Source organism: Lasioglossum baleicum, chromosome 3, assembly GCF_051020765.1.
Source record: "Lasioglossum baleicum chromosome 3, iyLasBale1, whole genome shotgun sequence".
NCBI classification, from domain to species: domain Eukaryota; kingdom Metazoa; phylum Arthropoda; class Insecta; order Hymenoptera; family Halictidae; genus Lasioglossum; species Lasioglossum baleicum.
This window is the reverse complement of record NC_134931.1, coordinates 9,830,609-9,850,771: the sequence shown is the minus strand read 5'-3', so window position 1 is coordinate 9,850,771 and position 20,163 is coordinate 9,830,609. Positions and strand designations below refer to the sequence as shown.

Genomic DNA, 20,163 nt, shown 5'->3' with positions numbered 1-20,163 from the left:
GCTTATTTTTACCCGGAGGAGATTCAATTTCCCCCGCAGTTTGAAACCGCTTGTCTTGGTAACTTGTCCGGCTGGTGCGTGTCTTAAACAGCTATTACGGCTCACTGTTTGACTCCATTAAAATATCGAATTGCTTTTCAATTTTCTCTCGAAACGAGAGAGTGAGAGAGAGAGAGAGAGAGAGAGAGAGTGGACGCAGCTGCCGGCGTACCGTACCGGCAAACCAGCTAACGAGAAAGAAATTTCATTTGCAAACACTTCCGAACTGGACGGTGAAGAGAATAACTATCGGGTCCGAATCGACGTTCAAACGATTAAAGAGAAGCATTTCTTGCAGTGATCTCTCGCGAAGATCGTCCTCGCTCCAGTCCCGACGGTGCCAGCAAAAACATACCTCTGTACATCATTTATGCATCCCATGACCTACGCGAGCCGCGCGCGTGAGTCGCAGTGCTTGATTCCTGAGTCGACATCGAGGAATCAAATTGTATATTCCTGCTAAGAAATTCAACGCCAGCTGAGAAGAATCGATTGCTTCGAATCTTCCATACAGATCAGTCTGTTTTCCGTTTGATCGCGCGCCGTGGAATAAATGCTGATCGTGGAACATCCGAGCACGGATGTTCGGGGCGGATGTTCTGCTCTCCGGGCGAACTGAGTGGCTCGAGACACGTGAAAACGCGAGAAAATGAAAGGCTGTCAGGTCGTTTCAGGTTACGTTGTGTCGTTCATAGAAAAACACGCGAAATATTTCGTCCACAGCGTCGTACGAATAATATATTATACATTTATTGGCCTTTTAGAATTGTTCATAAAAAGACAAACAAATCAATCGATCTGAAAATTTATATAGTATCTTTAATATATATATTACATATATATATAGTATATTTACAGTCACTGACAATTTAAAGTGGACACCCTTAAAAATCGCATAACTTTTTAGAAATTGGACCAAAGGACTTGAATTTTTTTAAGATGTTAGACCGGCTAGTTCGCTGGAGAATAAGTAAACAAAAATTTAATACGATTGCAATTGGTAGGAATTATACAAAATTTTTAAAAATGATGTTTTGTCAACTTTTTTATCTGGGCCTGTAACGATAATTTAAAAAATGCGCTTTATAGATTTCGGTAACTTATATGCATACTGAAAATTTCATCGAAATCGGTCTACATTGCAATGAGCTACATACGTTTAAAGATGATCACGTAAGGGCGAAATGCCCTGGCAAGGCTGAAAATCTGCGACTTTCACCCTTAAGCTCTCATCTTTAAACGTATGTAGCTCATTGCAATGTAGAACGATTTCGATGAAATTTTCAGTATGCATATAAGTTACCGAAATCTATAAAACGCATTTTTTAAATTATCGTTACAGGCCCAGATAAAAAAGTTGACAAAACATCATTTTTAAAAATTTTGTATAATTCCTACCAATTGCAATCGTATTTTTGTTTACCTATTCTCTAGCGAACTAGCCGGTCGAACATCTTAAAAAAATTCAAGTCCTTTGGTCCAATTTCTAAAAAGTTATGCGATTTTTAAGGGTGTCCACTTTAAATTGTCAGTGACTGTATACATATAGCGCGTCGTTCACATTTTTTTTTCTATTCATTTGAAACTACAGGCTGCATGATAATGATTGTATGACAATGTAGAACTTAGTCTAGACCAGTGATGAGTAACCCGCGGACTGTAGTGGGCCGAAAGTGGAAACCTAATATGTACTACGCGCGGGCCGCACCGAACGCAATATTAAATATGTATTTTGTTGCGTCGCCAGCTTCAATTTGTGTTTATGCTACGGTCTTCTAGTGTCTCTCCAACGAATTTATTGCTTTAAGATCCCGGTACGGCTGGAAAGTGTCAGCGGATTTTCGGTTTGGTGGCTTTAAATTTAAATTCGTTTGTAGTTGATCCGCCATGACCTTGCGTAACTGTCATTGCAACTTATTAAATTTCAAAGAATGTTCACCTTCAGAATATCTCTTTTAATATTAGTATTTTAATGTTTAATGTTATTTAATATTTTTAATGTTATTTAATGTTAATATTTCTTCAGCACAGATATTGTTCCACTGAATATCAAACAAACAGCACTTTTATTCATGCATCTAAAGAAAACATTCGTATGTCCAATTGTCCATAAACTGCCGATGTTTATCTTCAATTTTGCGTTTTTCGGAATCCGAGCTGATGGCAAAATACGAAAATGGTCGATCGTTATTATTTTCTAGCGCAGTTCAGCGAAGACTGCCGAATACTAGAAAAATAGCCGGCAGGTAAATAACAAAAATGTATCGAAAATTGTGGACGAAGGCGCTGCCGCGCCACATCGGATTTCGGCGGGTCGTAGAAATTATGCTGCTGCGCCAAATGCGGCCCGTGGGCCGCGGGTTGCTCATCACTGGTTTAGACAATGCAGTTTGTACTGAAATACGGAAATCGAGTGCACGACTGCAAGACGCCGGTCAACATAGATTCCTGAGCAGCTTTCGTGAGCAGAGATACAGCTTCTCGGGGAAGAACGGCAACGTCGGAAATCTGAACGCACTTGTTGCATTGATCTTACCGCGGCGGCTGTTGCATTTGCATATCGCACGTGCGCTTTCGGTTCAGCGACGCGACGGGGACAGAGAGGCTGCGTATTGATGGCCGGCACTGCACTCCGGCCACGTTTAAAGGTAAACTAATATTGCTGTTGTTTCGAATCCACCGGCGGACAGTCGGTGCATTTGATTTTATTGTACTCTGACCACTATCTGTGTCGCATTCAAGCTCGCTTCCCGTTCTGCAACGCGATATCGGATCGCTGAATTCCGAGTTCGACGGTCCGCGTATGCACTGTTATGGATATCTCAGATGGAAATGATCAAAACGTCACAATTCACCCATGTCACACAACGATGCACTTCCTCGCATCCTCTACCATTTTTTCTCTTGAACTTTACATTAAATTACGTTCTGCAAACATTCAGAGAAGTTACTAAAACCTTTTTCAAGAATTAAGTGGTAGAATGACATGGTTGAAAAAATTAATTATGGAATAAGAGAATGCATACTTGCATGTACTTTACAAGTGTCAAAAATATATAACATAATTGGAGCTGAATATTAATAGTTAATTCGTAACTTAATTTGTGATTGTAACAATTATACTGAGACTTCGAACAAACTAAAATGATTAAGAAAAGAAATAAATGTCAATGTAGCTCCTCTTGCAATTAAGACAATTCTTGTCTTGCATAAACATCCACACTGTCGCATTTTTAGTTTGTATTCATTAATTGGTTAACTTCGTAGAAAGACTTTATTACAATTTATTACACAAAAATTAGACAAGTTTCTGTTGCAATTGTTCGCCTTCCAGAATCGTTGTAATATCTCGAAAATCGCAATTCCCGGATCCTGCTTTTCTGGACAGATATTACCGTTAACTGTGTATGTAGAACAAATTTCCCATTTTTCCTTTACATTCTTGGTAGCGCGATGCATTCATTTGAGTCCGAGCGTATCGCACCAGGTTTGCATTTTCTGAACGACTTCTTTGCATACCTATTGAGCAATTCGTTACGTGCTTTGCCGTGATTGGTTCTCCCCGTTTGCATAGGTATAACGATGTTTGTTCTTCTTTTAACCCCAGGGATTCCCGAGAATCATCTGATGAAAAATCGATAGGAAAGCTAGGTTCTCCAGCTATCCAAAAAATCAGAGATACTGCCTTTCATTACATTGCGATATTGCATATAAAATTTTCATGCAATCTCACCGAGCTCTCTCTCTGTGCTATTTATTAAAAAGAAAATTCCGTCCATATAGCCACGTTATTAATTTACATTCTCCGAGCGTAGAAGTTGAAAAAATGATTGATTAAATCTATCCAGGAGAAGAGACTCCTCGTTCCAGAATAAAAGAACCACTTGACAACTTCCGTCTCTCGTTATTTGCCGTCATTATACTAAGGTCTTCGAGTCAGTATAATCAAAGGTACACTTTACAAGACTTACGGGAACAATTCACGATTCCTTTTCCGTCGTTAGTGGCCAGTGCGGTAAACACGTTTCCATTGTCAGGAAGACGCTCTTTGACAAGACAATACCGTGACGACACAGGTTTTACATACCATGTATGTTTGCTCTAACAGGCGGATGACAAATTATGACAAAGCCAGTGCTCTGTTATACGATCCGAAGCTTGTTATTGGGAAACGTAATAGGATAGTTTCATTTTTCTCCCTTTTTTGCCCGGAACCACTTCCACGCTTGCTATTCCTTTGTTTTTCATTTTCCAGGGAAATTGTGAGGCCAATATTCGGAAAAAGGTCCGACATCATCCAATATTTGGATAGAGGATATTTAAACAAATGCTTCATTTCGACGCGCTAATGAACCGACGGACAAATACGATGTAAACCCGGCCGGTTCTTCGGAAGCCGCGAACTAAAGAAATTCAACGAACTGTTCATCGTAAATAAACACGGTTGTTCGAATAAAAATGTGAAACGACAATTGGTGAATATTGTCTCCAGCAAAAATTATTTGTTCGACCAAATCCAGTGTCCATCTTTGTTATTACACATGTCCCCAATGTGGAAAATATTTCCATTGAGAATACAAGTAAACGGAATGATAATTCATGTCATACGTAGAACGTTTATACATAATATATATGCAGAACATATTAATGTAAAAATGAATACATTTGTTTTTTCACAATGTAAAGGATCAGCAAATTAGGCACTGATTTAAGGGAGGGTTTAATCATCCTCAAGCATTCGGAACATTTTTATGGAAATGCTTATTATTATTATCTGCACCGTTCGAAATATTAGAAAGTCTTCTTTGTGATGCTACTTTCCTTATAATTTTACCTGACACACGTAAACATTTTATTATTCAATATTTGGTAGAAAACAATTCATCATTTCATTGATATATTTTTCTAAAACATTTTATAACGTATTTGTCTAATATATGTATAACTACATTATTAATTCGTATACCAATTCATAGTTTTGAACGAATATTTTTTGCCAGGGGTAGTATTAGCATATTCTAGTACTATCTTTGATTGTGAATGGTGCATTACTATAATTCGAGCAGTTGCACTATCACGATCCGCGTTAATTATGTAAAAATTGGTCGAAATATCACATTTTCTGGCATCGCATACCGATACAAATTAAACATTAGAACAGAAGCTGCGCAATTACGAATGTACAAATACCACACGGAATTCTTCAAGCATTCCATTAAAATGATTCTTTCACTGTGTCCAGTCACAGATGTACGAATTTCACAGGTGTCTCTTGAAATTGATATATTTCGCTCAAACTGTGTTTGTATAACATTTTCACTTGATATTCTCTCGCCTTGGGGACGGGATAATTAATTTCTCTGGGAATGAAAGGAACGTGACACGCGGGCAAGATATTGAAAATGCTTTGACTTTGTTGCAGTTAATTCATGGAAGATTAAAGGGAGCGAGAGGAACGTTTTCCTCGATCATTAAGGACAGATTGCTACCTGATTCCCGAACAAATATTAATTTCGGACGGCTTACCGACGACGAGCCGTGCTCAATGCGCTTACACGCGTTCCCCGCGGATAATACAATATTTAGCCGTATCACAGAAATATTTCAAACGCGTATTGATCAGCCGCTGTCGTCCTCTCATATCGTATAATTGAGAAAAGCAGCAACTGTGAAATACGCGTGATCCAAAAGGAATCTTGTTTCTGACGTGGGAGAAAATTACGCGTAACAATTTATATTTAACACTAGGTTCAAAGAATTCCTCAAAGCGACGAGCTCTAATATTTTTCATTTATGATTATCGAGATTGTAAAGAAGCATTCACATCAGAAATTATTCAACAAATTTATTTCTTTGAAAATTTGAAACAGTCACTTTTAGTACTCCGTAAGCGTAGCGTTAATAATCTACAAATCTTCTTCCTTATGTGAATACAACAAAAGGTACGACTGGATAACGAATCCTTATGTAAACATCTAAACATCTAAAATAATTGCACAGAGGATTTTCCATTGTTGTTTTACTGTGTGATTCTTCAGTAATACTAACGAGTAAGTCACGTTATAAACGCAATTTTTGGAAGTATCTAATATTTCACGTTGTGTGTGACCCAAAGCAATCTTCCAAACATAAAAATCTGCATAAAGAACCACGGTCTAAACACATATGTCTCTGCTCTGTCCTTCAAAAGACAATAAAACTCCTACAGAAATAAAAATCTGTGTGGACACAGTAAAGGATACCTCCAGACTCTTTTTTCAAAAGCTATACTATAATAAGCACGATTGCTCGATCTATCTCGCTCACTAACCTCCGAGCTGGTCGAGGTGGTGCTGTCAGCGCTGTCAGTGTTCGCTACGGATGATAATGGTGATCTGCGACCCCTCTGAGCCCATTTGTCCCTTATGGTCGCCACTCCTGTCATAACACCGATCCTGCTGGCCGCGTTGCCAATGGCATTTTCGGGTTTTGCGGTAGCTTCATTGCTACCGCTCCTGCTGACGGATCCTCCACCGCCTCCTCCGCCGCATGCTAGCTCCAGGACATCGCCCAAGACCTCGGACAACTTGCTCGGCACTTTGACGAAGGTGTCCAAGACCTCTTCTCAATTGAACCTTTCTCGCAGGGTCCACAGGGACCCTGGTTCCACTATGCCGCCTTTGGTAGTAGCGTTGACTTTTCGACGACGATGGCCAACTTCAGCGTTGACAGACTAGAGGATCAGCTTCGATCTCTTGATGAGATGATCCGTCACTTTACTACGACCGACGGCCACCTAGACTGATGTCAAGGATCGTTAACTCTGCCACCGGGATTTTTGGGAGTCGAGGACCGAATCAATCAGTTTCTTTCATTAGGGTGGTGATTGGATTGCCATTCAGAACTTCTGTTTATAAAAATGACGTCATTTAAAAAATACTGGGATCCAGTTTTTTAAAGACACCAAGTCATAATAGTTGTCCTACATATTTGTTTCCTAAGTTGTAAGTCAGTAATAATAGATATAGAACATGCATGATTTTAAATAATGTTCAATTGGAGGTTCTTGTAAAAATGTTTGTGCGATTCAGATTCTAATTTATGCAGACTGTTTGTCGTCAATTCTTCGTCAAGGTTGAAGGTCTGAAGGGTTGGCAAGAAATTGGCTGTGATGTATAATAAAGACTGTCCCCCCCTTAACATTTCTGGAAAACTCGTGATATCGTTGTCCAAATAAAGATAGTTACTTGACAGACTCGAAATAGCATTAAGCGTTAAGGTCACCACAATGATTACTCGCAGACGTTCTCTCGCTTCCTTTTTCTCATCGTCGTGCCTCTATGTATATTGCGGTGTGATGCGACATTTTCAGGAAAAATGTCAAACTCGCTACTAGTAGTTGCTATAGCTAGAACACCGGTAGATATTTTCCGAGATAATAAGAAGAGACACCAAACAAATGTTTGCGGTGTTATTCTTATTGCTGTATATGTATGGCAGAAAAATTTTTCTGTCCTCCTCCTGACGCCATAAATTTAATCAACGTTACTTCTTAACTTTTTCCATAATTCTACACTCCAACTAAGTAAAGTTCAAACTCAAAGGTTCAGTATAAATTTAGGATCAATTTTGAGATTTTGCACTCCAACTCAACTTGTAAAAACTCAAAGGTTCAGCAAAAATTCGTGATCAATTTTGTGCACTTTAAAAATGTGTTCGTCTCTCCTTCGTTCAAAATAAATATTTTAAAAAAATATTTCTAAGAAAAATTTTCTGGGCTCTTTTTACTGGAAGCCCCTCGAGATAGTTCGAAGGTAGAAACAGTGCCAGCAGAAGGTGATTGTAGAGAAGAAGGATGATCACACACGGGGGTGTTCGTTGAAAAGCAGCATCGAGACGCTTATTCTAGCGATTCTAATGGTTCGCGGGGGGATGTCGAGCATTGAATGTCCCGGTTTTATTGATCGACCTGTCGAGTGCATGGGAAACAATTTCGCTAGACGAGAAGAGCACCGGAACACGGGAAGACGCAAAGTTCGAAGACGATTCTGCTCGGATGAATGCCGAGGGGAAGTTCTATCAGGATCTTGTCGGAAACGCCGCGGATAAAACTGTCGGAAACCCTTGATCCGAAACACGTTCTCACTGGTTTCAATACCTAACTAAACTCCCCCAGAAAGTATCCTAACGAATCCCGAAATTTCTCATTTCCTATCCTTAGCTACAAACAAAGATTTAGCTTCGCAAATGCCTCTAAAATTGGTACAAAGAGTCTGTATCCATTTTTATTACGGGATACAAGTGTTTGGAAAAATGTTGTTCAGTGCTGTCTGAGTCTAGAATGAACATTTTGCGAATGTTTTGCAGTGCAACTTCGTACAATCTACAGGACAACAATCCTTAATTCATCAAAAAAATTATATGAACATTTTTTTAATGAAAATAATAAAATTATGTTCGAAAGAGCTTGATTTGGTTCGAAAGTGGCTTGATTTAAACCAAACTACAATTAATAAATTAGTTAACAGAATGCAAGACAGGCTCAGTAAGACATGAAAAATCAAGAATGTCGAACTTCATAATAGGTCTGTACCTTCTGTTTCTGTTATTCCAAATTTCGTTACATTTCTAAAGTATTTTCTACTAACGTGCTTCCCGCACACGATTAACACAAATGTCGTACCTCTTTTGACGCCATTCAAAGTCTTGTATAATTTATCATACAATTTTGTTAAATTCTCTTGATTTCTTCTCTCACACACATATGTGACACTATAAAAATGTTTCTACGAGAAATGTTTGGTAAAAAATCATGTTTTTGGCACTCTTTAACACACCTTCCCTGTATGTTGCCGTGTTTGTCGTCAAGCCTGAGGCTTTGACGGTCCCACCGATTTCCCGTTGATGAATGGCAGCGGAATGGCAACGTTATGGCACCGGAAATCTCGTGGAAATTGAGCGAGCTCCAACCCCGTACACTTTCTTGGTTCGTTTCGAATCTCCGTAAGAATGTACCGCCAGCTAATTAGGTTAATTGACGAAATGAAGGACAAAACACCCGCAGTGTGGCCGCCGCTTGGATTTTAATTAACATTCTCATTAAACTGAATGTTGTTAAAGCTCTATAATAATTTGAACGGAATTACTAGCGAAGCAAAGACGCCGGTAAACATCGGGCCCGACGCTATGAACAAAGGAACAAAGCATGTTTTATTCGCGTTACGTTCACTGGGCAGAGTGGTTTTATTCGATGCGTGCGCAGATACGCAGACACACGCTTGTTGCTTCAATAAATAATATACAGGATGTTCCCTCTAACGCGATGCACTATTTTTCACCCACTTGCAGCCATCTAACAAAAAAAGATTACAACAATAGTTGCAGGGTATGGAATGAAATATTTAGCTTCAGCTATATTTAGCTGCTAATATTTAGCTCTTCTCTATCAAATAATGTTTACACTGTCTTAAAGTCGAATACGACGAAAAGCTAAATATTTCACATTTCCACTACTGTAAATCGAGTAATATGTTAGTAAAAATAGCTTGTGATATGTATTTTGAGTTCGTCTCGATGTCCTCTAAATATGGTAAAAACAATATGTTCCTATTTGTAAAACGCAAGGTGACCTCAATTTTGCCATGAAAACAATTTGCCATGAAAACTGTTTTCGAAATTTTTTACTAATATCTATTATACACTCCATACACCACAACTCTTGTTATAAACTTTTTTTGTCAGATGGCTGCAGGTGGGTGAAAAATTGTCGCGTTAGAGGGAACACCGCTGTAGATGACGACGAACTTTGAAATTACATGATGTCGGCCACCGGAACAATGTCCGGGTGAGAACTTTGTTTCGAAAATATTTGATCCCCTCGAACTTCATCGTTATTTTCAGTTTGGAGTTGACTCCTTGGTTTTGTGACAACGAAGCTATCAGAATCGCTTATCTCAAATAAATATTTAGGATACAGTAACTGTATTTCCGATACGCCATCTGTTTCGCTGCGATATTTCTTAATACAAACTGTTCGCAGGGACCACAACAAAGTGAAAATGGTTATTACGAGATTACGAAGCACAGGATAAAAAGATCCATTGTTTGTTTAGTTTGCACCTTTAATAGCTACCGGCTATTAAATTTATTTTAAGATATCTTTAAAAGAATTTACAAAGGAAACCTTCAACTGGAAAACTTTAATACTGCTTTGGTAAGGTTAGTTAATTATGAATATTTTAAAAAAATTTCCAAGACAATTTTACAAGCTGAAGCTTCTATTGAGAAGATTTACTTCAACAATAGAGACGAGAATAATTATGAATATTATTTTTCTCTCACTTCACACAGGAATTTATAAGGAAAATTCCAATTTTTATGAATTAGGAACATTATTTTTCACTTCAAATAGGAGTTCTCAAAAAGCAAAGTTTCAGCTGAAAAAATTTCACACCATTTCAACAAAACGCATGGAAATAACTGTGAATATTATTTTTCACTTCGGACAGGAATTTTTAAAATGATGTTTTAACTTCAAAAAATGCAATACCACATTAACGAACTTGGTGCAAAAAATTCAGCAAAATTTTCAGCAAAGTTTCAACTGAGATAAATGCAATGCAGCTTCGACGAATGATATGCATCTTGATTTGTTCTGTGAACACTTATGCGATATAAATCGTTTTGCGATTCTCGCAACGATTCGATAAAAAAAGGAGCAGACGAAGGAAAGAAAAGAATTTTTCAAATTGCTGAAGCGTGTCGCACGAGGTGGTTCGAATAGAATTATTAAAGTTCCATTAAATGTGTTCAATGAACGCGATAAGCTGTACAGCACCGTGTAGGTGTAGGTATTATATTCGCGATTCTTTTCGCGCCGGCAAAATACGAAGGAATATTGAATTACGTCGAGGAGCTTTGTTCCCGTCTCGTAGAAAATGTACAATCCCCTGCGATTTCTCTGCGTGCCACTAAAATGGCGAAACTATCTTGAAACGTTCAGACGATCACAATGGTTTCATCAGTTCCTTGGAAAACATAATTGCTTCGTGAATAATCGATTGTTAACTCGTTAATCCGTTCATTACCGAAAGTGAAAAGATGGATTCTGCAAGTCCAACAAAATTGAAGTGATTTCGTAGACGAGCAAAGCGAGGTACACAGTTAAAATTTATCATAAAAATTGCTTCTTTAACTCTTTTAGATCCAACAAATTTTAATGAATACATAGCGCGATAAAATAATTTATAAAAATGAAAAGATGACGATTGTGGCGTTAGAAATTGACGTTAACGATTCGATACTCACTTTGTAATTCTTTTACTATGAAACTATGAGATTTTTAAGCATACTTTCGTTAATGTTTTAAGAAGATCCAGAAATTTTTAACGCTCACGAACCAAAGTATCCAAACAGCTGTCATGATTTTAGTAACTTTGTTTAGCAGACCTGGAAAAACGGTGTTTTATTTCTAATTTAATGTAAGTAAATAATTCAATTTTTCGTAAATACTGATATGTGAGATCACGACAAGTCTTGAAAATGTGAATAAAATAATAGAGAAACATTTTACTTGCACGAATAAATTTTCAAAGCACAGTGGAAGAACCAAGTTGAAGATATCCAAATAAAATTAGGTTAATTACAATTGTTTAGAGGCAGGATCAGCTCTCGCGACACGGAAATGAACTTTCTACTTAGTCCGATAATTCCGAGAGTTTTCTGATTTTTCTCGGGCAACGACAATTTGTATCTAAACTTCTCTGTGAATTGAATTTATTCCAACCCTCCCCCTACTTCAATGTCAATGCAATCTAAAATCTCTTAGATTATAATATCTACAAATTCCCAATTTTCTGAAACAAGCCATGCATTTACTCGATTAAATGTACAACGTTGCACTCTCGATTCCAACGATAATATTGCTCCTTCATTAGTGTGTTATAATGAAAACATATCAATCAGGAGCAAAGGACTACACCGAGTTTCACTATTTCCTATTCTCTCGCCCAAGATAGAATTTCGATGCCGACGATGAAACTCGCTCGGGAAGTTGCAATGTCTATCTGTTATTAGTTGTGCGAGATACTGCAAGTTTGATACAGGTTTCGAACGGAGCGTGAGAGGATCTTCGGAATTCACTGATTGACACCGGCAGGTCGCTTTTATACAACCAGTGAGTCTTTGAAACGAAATATTGTAATTAGCTTAACGATGTGACGCGTTGCGACGAGACGTCTCACCGAGACGGGGTTATAGTTAAATCGCGAAGGACATGCGGCAGGAAAATCATGTTGCTCCTACCTAGCGAAGCGTAATATAGCTTGACCTTGGCGAGTTTCCATTTCGACGAAATAATCCAAACTATGAACACGCGCATAATGCACGCGGCGTAATTATTGCGTTTAATGAGAACGCCGAATTGGAATCTTCATCTGGAAATTGAAGAAGCAGAAAAATCGGCAATGCTTGAAGGTTTTATTGAAAACACTTGCCAATGGTCCTATTTATTTAAAAAACTGATTAATATGAATATTGAAGGATTTACTTGTTTGTGCATTAAACATAAAAAATGATTTCTACGTTACACAAGTAGAAAAATTGACGATGTTTGACGAATTTATTGAAAACACTTGTTGGTCTTGTTTCTCTAAAGAAATTATTAAAATCTCGACTGAACTGGTTAAACTGAGTTTGTTTTGTTTAAAGAATCACCATGGAGCAGTTGTGGGTTGCTCTTTACTTTACCGGACTCAAACATTGTGACTTTCTCCTATAAATTATGATGTATTTGGTATGTAATCCAGTAAATTTGTACCCGGAGCGGCTGCAGATCGAAGTTTCGATCCTGTAGGATCAATGGTTCAGGAGTTATGCTTGCTTAAAGGTGAGCAATCTGCAGGTAAGGGCGCCGCCATATTGGTTTGTAGTGACGGTCGCGCGCTGCTTATGGAGCAGAATAATTAATGAGTTGCTTGGTGATTAAGTCGAGGGGTGGGGGGATTAGGGCGGTTCTGCTCGGTAAGCGGCTCGCGGTCGTCACTACAAATCAATATGGCGGCGCCCTTACCTGTGAAAAACACTGCAGATTGCTCAACTTTAAGCAAGCATAACTCCTGAACCATTGATCCTACAGGATCGAAACTTCGATCTGCAGCCGCCCCGGGTACAAATTTACTGGATTACATACCAAATACATCATAATTTATAGGAGAAAGGCACAAATTTTAAGTCCGGTAAAGTAAAGTAAAGTTTACCCAAGTTGTGTATTTCAATGGCTATATTATTTAAAAAATGCAATGTAGAACGAGCTTCACTTTCTGTTAAATTGAGCTGTGAATTCATCGCGTACACACGTGTCCAATGATTATCAATTGTTAGCTCGCGTGCCCGAGCATCGCTGATTAATTTTACTTATGATAATGGCTTATGAATACTGAGCGCCGCGCCGTGCCATCCGCTTCTTATGACCATTCATAATCGATAGAACGCACACGGTGTCGCGTTATGATCAATGTTTACTCACATCGGAAATGTTATTCTACAGTCTCGAGTCGTAATAAGGTGAGAATAAATTCTGAATAATTTCCTTTTAAATAATAATTAGGTTGCGAGTCTTTGTGCAAAATAAAAATTGTCTAAGTAAATTCTTGAGAAACCAAAGTTTATCTCTTTGAATTATTTTAAACAGTCGAAAACAATGGAACATCGTCCTCAAATTCTTTTAATGTCTTCTCATTTCGTATTTCACGTTTTCAATTTTGATATACATAAATGCATGCAATCTACAGACCATAACCATAGAATAAATGATTAAATTATATTACCCAAACTAACTTATTTGATGCAGGAATAAAATTTCTATCACCATTTAGCAACTGATCAGCAATTCCTCTATTCTATTTGATCTTCTACTTTCAACTACCAAGTAATTCGATCTAGCTAAAGTGTTAAATATCAAACCGAATCGAATTCGACAAGAAAAGTTTCTTCTATCCCATCACGCAGTTCCGACAAACCAAAAATCGAGTTCCAGTAAGAATTAGGAGTCGACCTTGATCCTCACTCACGCTTTTCGAGAGATCGGCCGGACAGGATTCAATTAGTTTGCAGGATTTATCCAGGAGACCGTGTTTTTCGGTTCCTTTTCATCCTGACGCGTTCGATCTTGTGGGAAGGGGAGGATAACCGGCGAGAAAAATTCTTTTTCCCCTTCGTGAAAATCTCCTCCTTTTTGTGTTTCTTTCTCCCCGACGAGAGAAAAGTTCTGTTCGATCGGGCAGCACCCTTCTTTCAACGACGTCGGACTCTTTTCGCAATAAAACGGACAAATTTCGCAGTCGCTGGAACGTTTCATATCCCTGCGAACCTACAAACTTCCAGGAAGACATCCAGCACGCAACCTCGCCTCTGCGAGGAGCAACTTCGCAATGGAATTTCTTAATTAGCTGACGGAACGTAATCGAGTTTCGAGGGGCACAGAAGATGGTTCCTTATGTGTTTCGGTTTCTTCGATCGAAAAATCAGGCGAATATTTTGAGATATTTTAAAGCTGATATACAGAACTTAATATAACACTTATACAATTGAATTATAATTCCCGTTCGATTTCAGTGACTCCGAATTCGACCATACAAATTTAAATTTGCACAAACATAACATTTTGAAAGAAATTCATTACAGTTTAAAATTCATGACCACTTAGTTTATAATAAACTATTTATTATAATAGTTTATAATAGAAATCACTTGCACAGTAAATGAAAGGTTAGAATGTTTTCAATCAATTCATAATATTTTGGCGAGGCAGATCCCCGAAATATTTTTGTAAATAAATATTGATGTTTTAAAAGTGTAACACATTGACTTGCATATTGATGAAAGAAGTAGAGCAAATATGTAGCATACCATTATTGAATAATGAATAGCCTCTATGTACTTTACTGATCGCCGTTTGGCCATTACCGATAATTTCTACTTGCACTAATGCTCATAAATATTGCCGACAGTATCATCTACCTTAATTTTATCTAAACTGATAGAAAATAACATGATGGAAGCGATACGGGCTGCTTATATGTAGAATAATCGATATCTGTTGCAAGTAGAACTAGTCGATAATGGTCAGACATATCGTATATTCTCAACCAAATGTGTTAAATAAATGTTTTACCGCGATTCTTCCAAGAACGTCGGCCATTATCCTTTACAGAAGAATCATTTATAAAATTTTTGAGGAACGAATGGGTGTTAAAAAATTGCATCTTGTTTCTTTTGTTCTCTGTTCGTTGGGGCTGATTGTGTTTATGCTGTGAATCAACCTGTAGGTATGTCTACGTTTCAATTTTCTCGTAAGCCACCGCAAGCATCGTAGGTGTATAAAAATAGGTTATGAATGATCGAACGCCGTCAGAAATCGAGCGAGAAGAATTCATTCCCTGGCAAAGGCTAACACGAAATGGAAACATCAAAGGCACGCACCTCAAACAATGGCCGATTGTTTTCGTACGGGAATGTAAGTGTAGAGAGTGGCTAGGTCGATCGGACCGCCCGGTGGAAATCGATATTTACCCTAATTGTTGCCCCTGTTCTCTGCTACATTCTCTGGCAAAGTTTTTCCCCCTCGCCCTTCTTGTCATCCATCGATTCGAATCCCAACTGTGTTAGCCTGTTCTTTGCCACGTTGATTGCCACACGAATTTTCGTGCCTGTTGCCTGACTATCGTTCATTTTCCATTCATTACGAACGAATTCGAACAATATAGCGTGCATCTTCATGAATCTATTGGTTATTTTACGAAACACGCTGCAGCAACTAGTAGAAATTAGCAAATTTTCATCCAATTCTCTTTATCGCCAATTATTTTTTTAGTGGGTTGGCTAGATAATCCCTTAAAACACAATATTCTCTCCAATTTTTTTTATTCTGTTTACAATATTTATTTTTGCCACTCAACAGAAGCTGGATTTAGAAAACAGAACTATAGCTCGATAGTTAAAAGTACTTTCTAATTTTTTGAAGTTGCAGTATTAACTTTATAATATTTTCTACATATGTACTAGAATATCTTTTTCTTAAACAATTTGGTGACGTTTAAATAGAATTCAGGTTGCAAATTTCGAACATTTATTGTAATCTTGACCGCTTAAAATGCACTGTAATGAAGCTCAGTTCAGTTTAATGTTTAATTATCCACAATATTTCGAAAACTCATGCTAGTCCAAGAAGAAACAAATAAATTGCTCAATACTAATTCGTACTTGCATACAGATTCGCCAGTTAATGCGTACATTATCATTAACATTATTACTGTAATTATATAAACTGACGAACGAACACACGACTCCTGTCATCATTATAATGATAATTAACAGCGAAAAGTGCACGCGTAATGCGAGGTTCAGCAATGCTGTTTCATACCTAACCCTGCTAGCAGCACAATCAATTATTAAATTATAGTGTCAGATGAAACCAGCAGCCACAATGCTCTTCCTAATTGTGGATGAATAAATGAATAAAAGGAAAGAGAAATTAGCGTGTTAGCGATTCACAAAGATCGGGAAAGTCGGAACGTTCAGAAATTGAACATTAAACGGTCCCAGAGGACAATGGTAACGAAAAAGGGAATATCTCATGTCCGAAAGAGCTGTGCTCTTCCGCAAGTGGCTCGATTAACAATTAATGGTTTAACCTATATGTCCGCGGACAATGCTGCTTTTCATTCCGGCGAAGAATAGAAGAGTTTTCACCGAGAAGTTCGCTACAGAAGTCGACGACATTGAGAAAGAACGTCTGCGAGCTCAGAAAGGAATTCAAACGGTCCTCTTTTTCCCATTGAACAGTGAATTAATATATGGCTGGTGCATACGAGATTGCTGATACCGCTGCATTCAAGCTCCGTTGGAAAAAAACAGATATTAAGCACTCACGAAGACATATTGAAATGTAAATTGCTCATTATGTCCACATTATTTCTCGATCAGAATTTTGTGAGGAACAGAGTTCAAACATTGACAATAATAAGAACATGGATAAATTTTAAAGATTGTTTTCATCAATAGACTGTAGATCTTCATTCATCATGTTCGTAAATATTTCAAATACAATGAAACTTGTATAGTAAAAACGTAAGAGAACCCTCTTAATAGTTTTCTTGTTAACTAGGAGTGATTTACTGTTTTCTTCTAAAAATTCTTAACTATGAGTCATGGACATTTTGAAACCACTAAATAATTGCAACTAGGTAATATTTACAGTGACTCCCACTAATACTCGGACACTCTTGAAAACACATTAACTTTTTAAATATTGTACTATGCGATTTGAACTTTTTTGGGAAGCTAGAGCAATTAGTTTACTACAGGGAGTGAACAGAAGTTTTCTCAAAAATCGCAGTTGGTCGGGATTGTAGAGAAAATACTAAAAGTTGCATTTTACAACTTTTTTATGCGAGCGTATATTGAAATTTAAAAAAATACATTTTCTAGATCTGTGTCAATTATATGCACTGTGAAAGTTTCATAGAAATCGGTTGATGCGGGAAAAAACGACAGGCATTGAAAGATGTGAGAATCCTTAGAATTACTGCAGTTGGAGGCCGAAAATCGTGAAAAACTGCAATTTTTACCATCTTTAAACGTTTGTAGCTCATTACAACGTCGACTGATTTTGACGAAATTTTCAAAATATGTTTAATTGACACAGATCTACGAAACGTGTTTTCTAAATTTTCCATATAAGCTCACATGGAAAAGTTGAAAAATACAACTTTTAGTATTTTCTATGCAATTCCGACAACTTGCACTTTTTTTCAAAAAATTTGGTAAAGTTGTGTAGCAAACCAACTGTTCTAACTTCTCCAAAAATTTCAAGTCGTATATTCCAATATTAAAAAAGTTATGGTGTTTTTAAGAGTGTTCGAATATTAGTGGGAGTCACTCTCTTGATTACAATTAAATTATTTTGAAAGAACCTCTTCTTTAAAAAAAAGACTGTTTCGAATGTTCAGAAGATACCAAAGGATATTTACATAATTATTAATGTTTATTTCATGTTTTAATGTTTATACCTTGCATTTGTGAAAATGAAAATTTGGAGAACCACAGTCAGGAATACCGATTTCTAGATAAAAGCTACATTAGCATTAATTTGATTGTATGCAGGGGATTTGTACACTCAAATGGAAACTGTTTTGGTTATGCGAATTAGTTACAGCGCCAGCAGGTATTTTCATACAAACCCCCTGTACGCGGAACAGCCATTTCATATGCATCAATTTAATAGTTTGCCAAGCGCGAGCCGAGTTTCATGGACTCAAGTGATTAGTACATCGTCACATTTGTACCTGCGATGTGCATCTTCTGGTTAGTGAAAGGACAGCTTATGACATACAGCGTGAAATAGTTAGGCGAAACACTGACCAAGTTCGTGATACCTTCTGGGGCATGAGGACAAATAAAGTTTATCCTCATAGAGGACGAGAGACCGGAATAATCATCATTATACACAATTAAAACTACAAAGAAATCCGTATACCTCCTATCTGGAATCATTCATCAATCATTCACACACGCAAACATAAATCAAAACAAGTTAGCATGTAAAAACTGTATTAATCAGAAAAGAAAATGTATTCGTACATTTTCTAGGTTTAAAGATGTATTAGCCTTCATATTGCACAGAAAATTCAAATTAAAAATATATCAAATCATTTTCTTCTCAAATTTTCTACAGGACTCGATACACTTCCCTCAAAACTAAAATCATTTGCTAATCTTGAGTGTTAAAATGTATTTATTAAATGCAACGTATGAACAAAGTTATAAACTCTCTACATATTATGTTGTGTACTATGACTTGGAACAACAAAGTGTATCAAAATTAATTTGACTTTCTAAATAAATTGCCAGACCATGGACACCGTAGGACGGTGATGGTGAACGTGTAATTAATTAATGTTAAATTAGTAACGTGGTTAACGTGTTAAATAATTTCTCTCTGATGTTCCATAGAGCTATTTCAAAAATAAAATTTTCTATATTTTTTGCCTGTCAAAACATAAAATCGTTCTAACGATGTCACGACACTAAAGATCGTTCAAATTCTTAAATTTGGTGATCGTTTTTATTACTTCGCTTTGGACTAACGTCAACATAAATGTACAGTGAAAATACTGTTAAATGTTGGTTCTAGGGCAATGCGAAGCGCAAACACGATTAAAATCAGCGTGCACGGGTTCGGTTCGGTCCCGTTGTCAGACGGAACACATTTCGATCGTTTACATCCGGCGAACCAGCTACATCTATGTACTATTTCGCGGATGAATGACCAGTGCGTTCCTTTGACCCGACTCCGCCGAGCGGAGGTCACAATTAATTCATGCCGTCGAGCGTGACCGGGCAGTTCTATGATTATAATGGATCCCGGTGATAGGATCGAGCCACCGACGGAATATCTTCGATTAACCAAAAATTATTGGCACGCTGGCAAAATCGATCTAACATTATCGATAGAAAAATGATGAGATCCAATAAATATTGTATTTTTTAAATGGGTGGAGTGTCATCTGAGTCAGTCAATTTTTGCATTTAGAAGTAGGAAGAAAAATTTTCAGTGCAAAATTCGCACGACTGAATAGGTTTTGTATTTTTTGATAGTGTGTAATGTAGCTATATCTATGTATTGGGTTGGCTAATAAGTCGATTCGGTTTTTATGATTTATTCCACTGTAAAAAACTGAACGAACTTATTTGCCAACCCAATAATAGATGTAAGGTAGTAATGTAGCAATTATTTTCTCTGATTTATTTAAATTTCTGTATTGTTTCAATTTTATTTGTAGGAGGAATTGGAAAAATTATTTTCTCTAAACTGATTATTTATTTTTTAACACGTCGTGATATAAGCAATTTTTTGCGAGTCATGTCACCGGCAGAATTATCTCTGAAAGCTGGTTCGATCATACGCAATTTCCAGCTGCGTGGGTGTTGAACGTTTCCCGGTCACGCATGATTTTTTGTTATACTCTATCGACGTGCACGGCGTTACTCCGAAAACAATTTCATGTAAACACATTTACGAACCATGAAGCAACAGAATACGGACAATATTCTCCGAATATCAACAATCTTTTCTCTCTTACAAAA

At 37.3% G+C, this 20,163-nt stretch overlaps 1 protein-coding gene across 3 annotated transcripts in view; it reads right to left on the bottom strand.

Moving 5' to 3' along the window:
- Sytbeta (Synaptotagmin beta) overlaps positions 1-20,163 on the bottom strand; it is a 124,301-nt gene that overhangs the window by 50,757 nt on the left and 53,381 nt on the right. The window contains exon 2 of one of the 3 annotated variants that reach the window (XM_076421038.1): positions 6,350-6,819. The exons of 1 other annotated variant lie outside the window; for it this stretch is intronic. In XM_076421038.1, coding sequence (XP_076277153.1) covers positions 6,350-6,463 — 114 coding nt within the window. In that variant the 5' untranslated portion in view covers positions 6,464-6,819. The remainder of the gene's footprint in view (positions 1-6,349; positions 6,820-20,163) is intronic. One more of the 3 variants, XM_076421039.1, reaches the window with a different exon arrangement.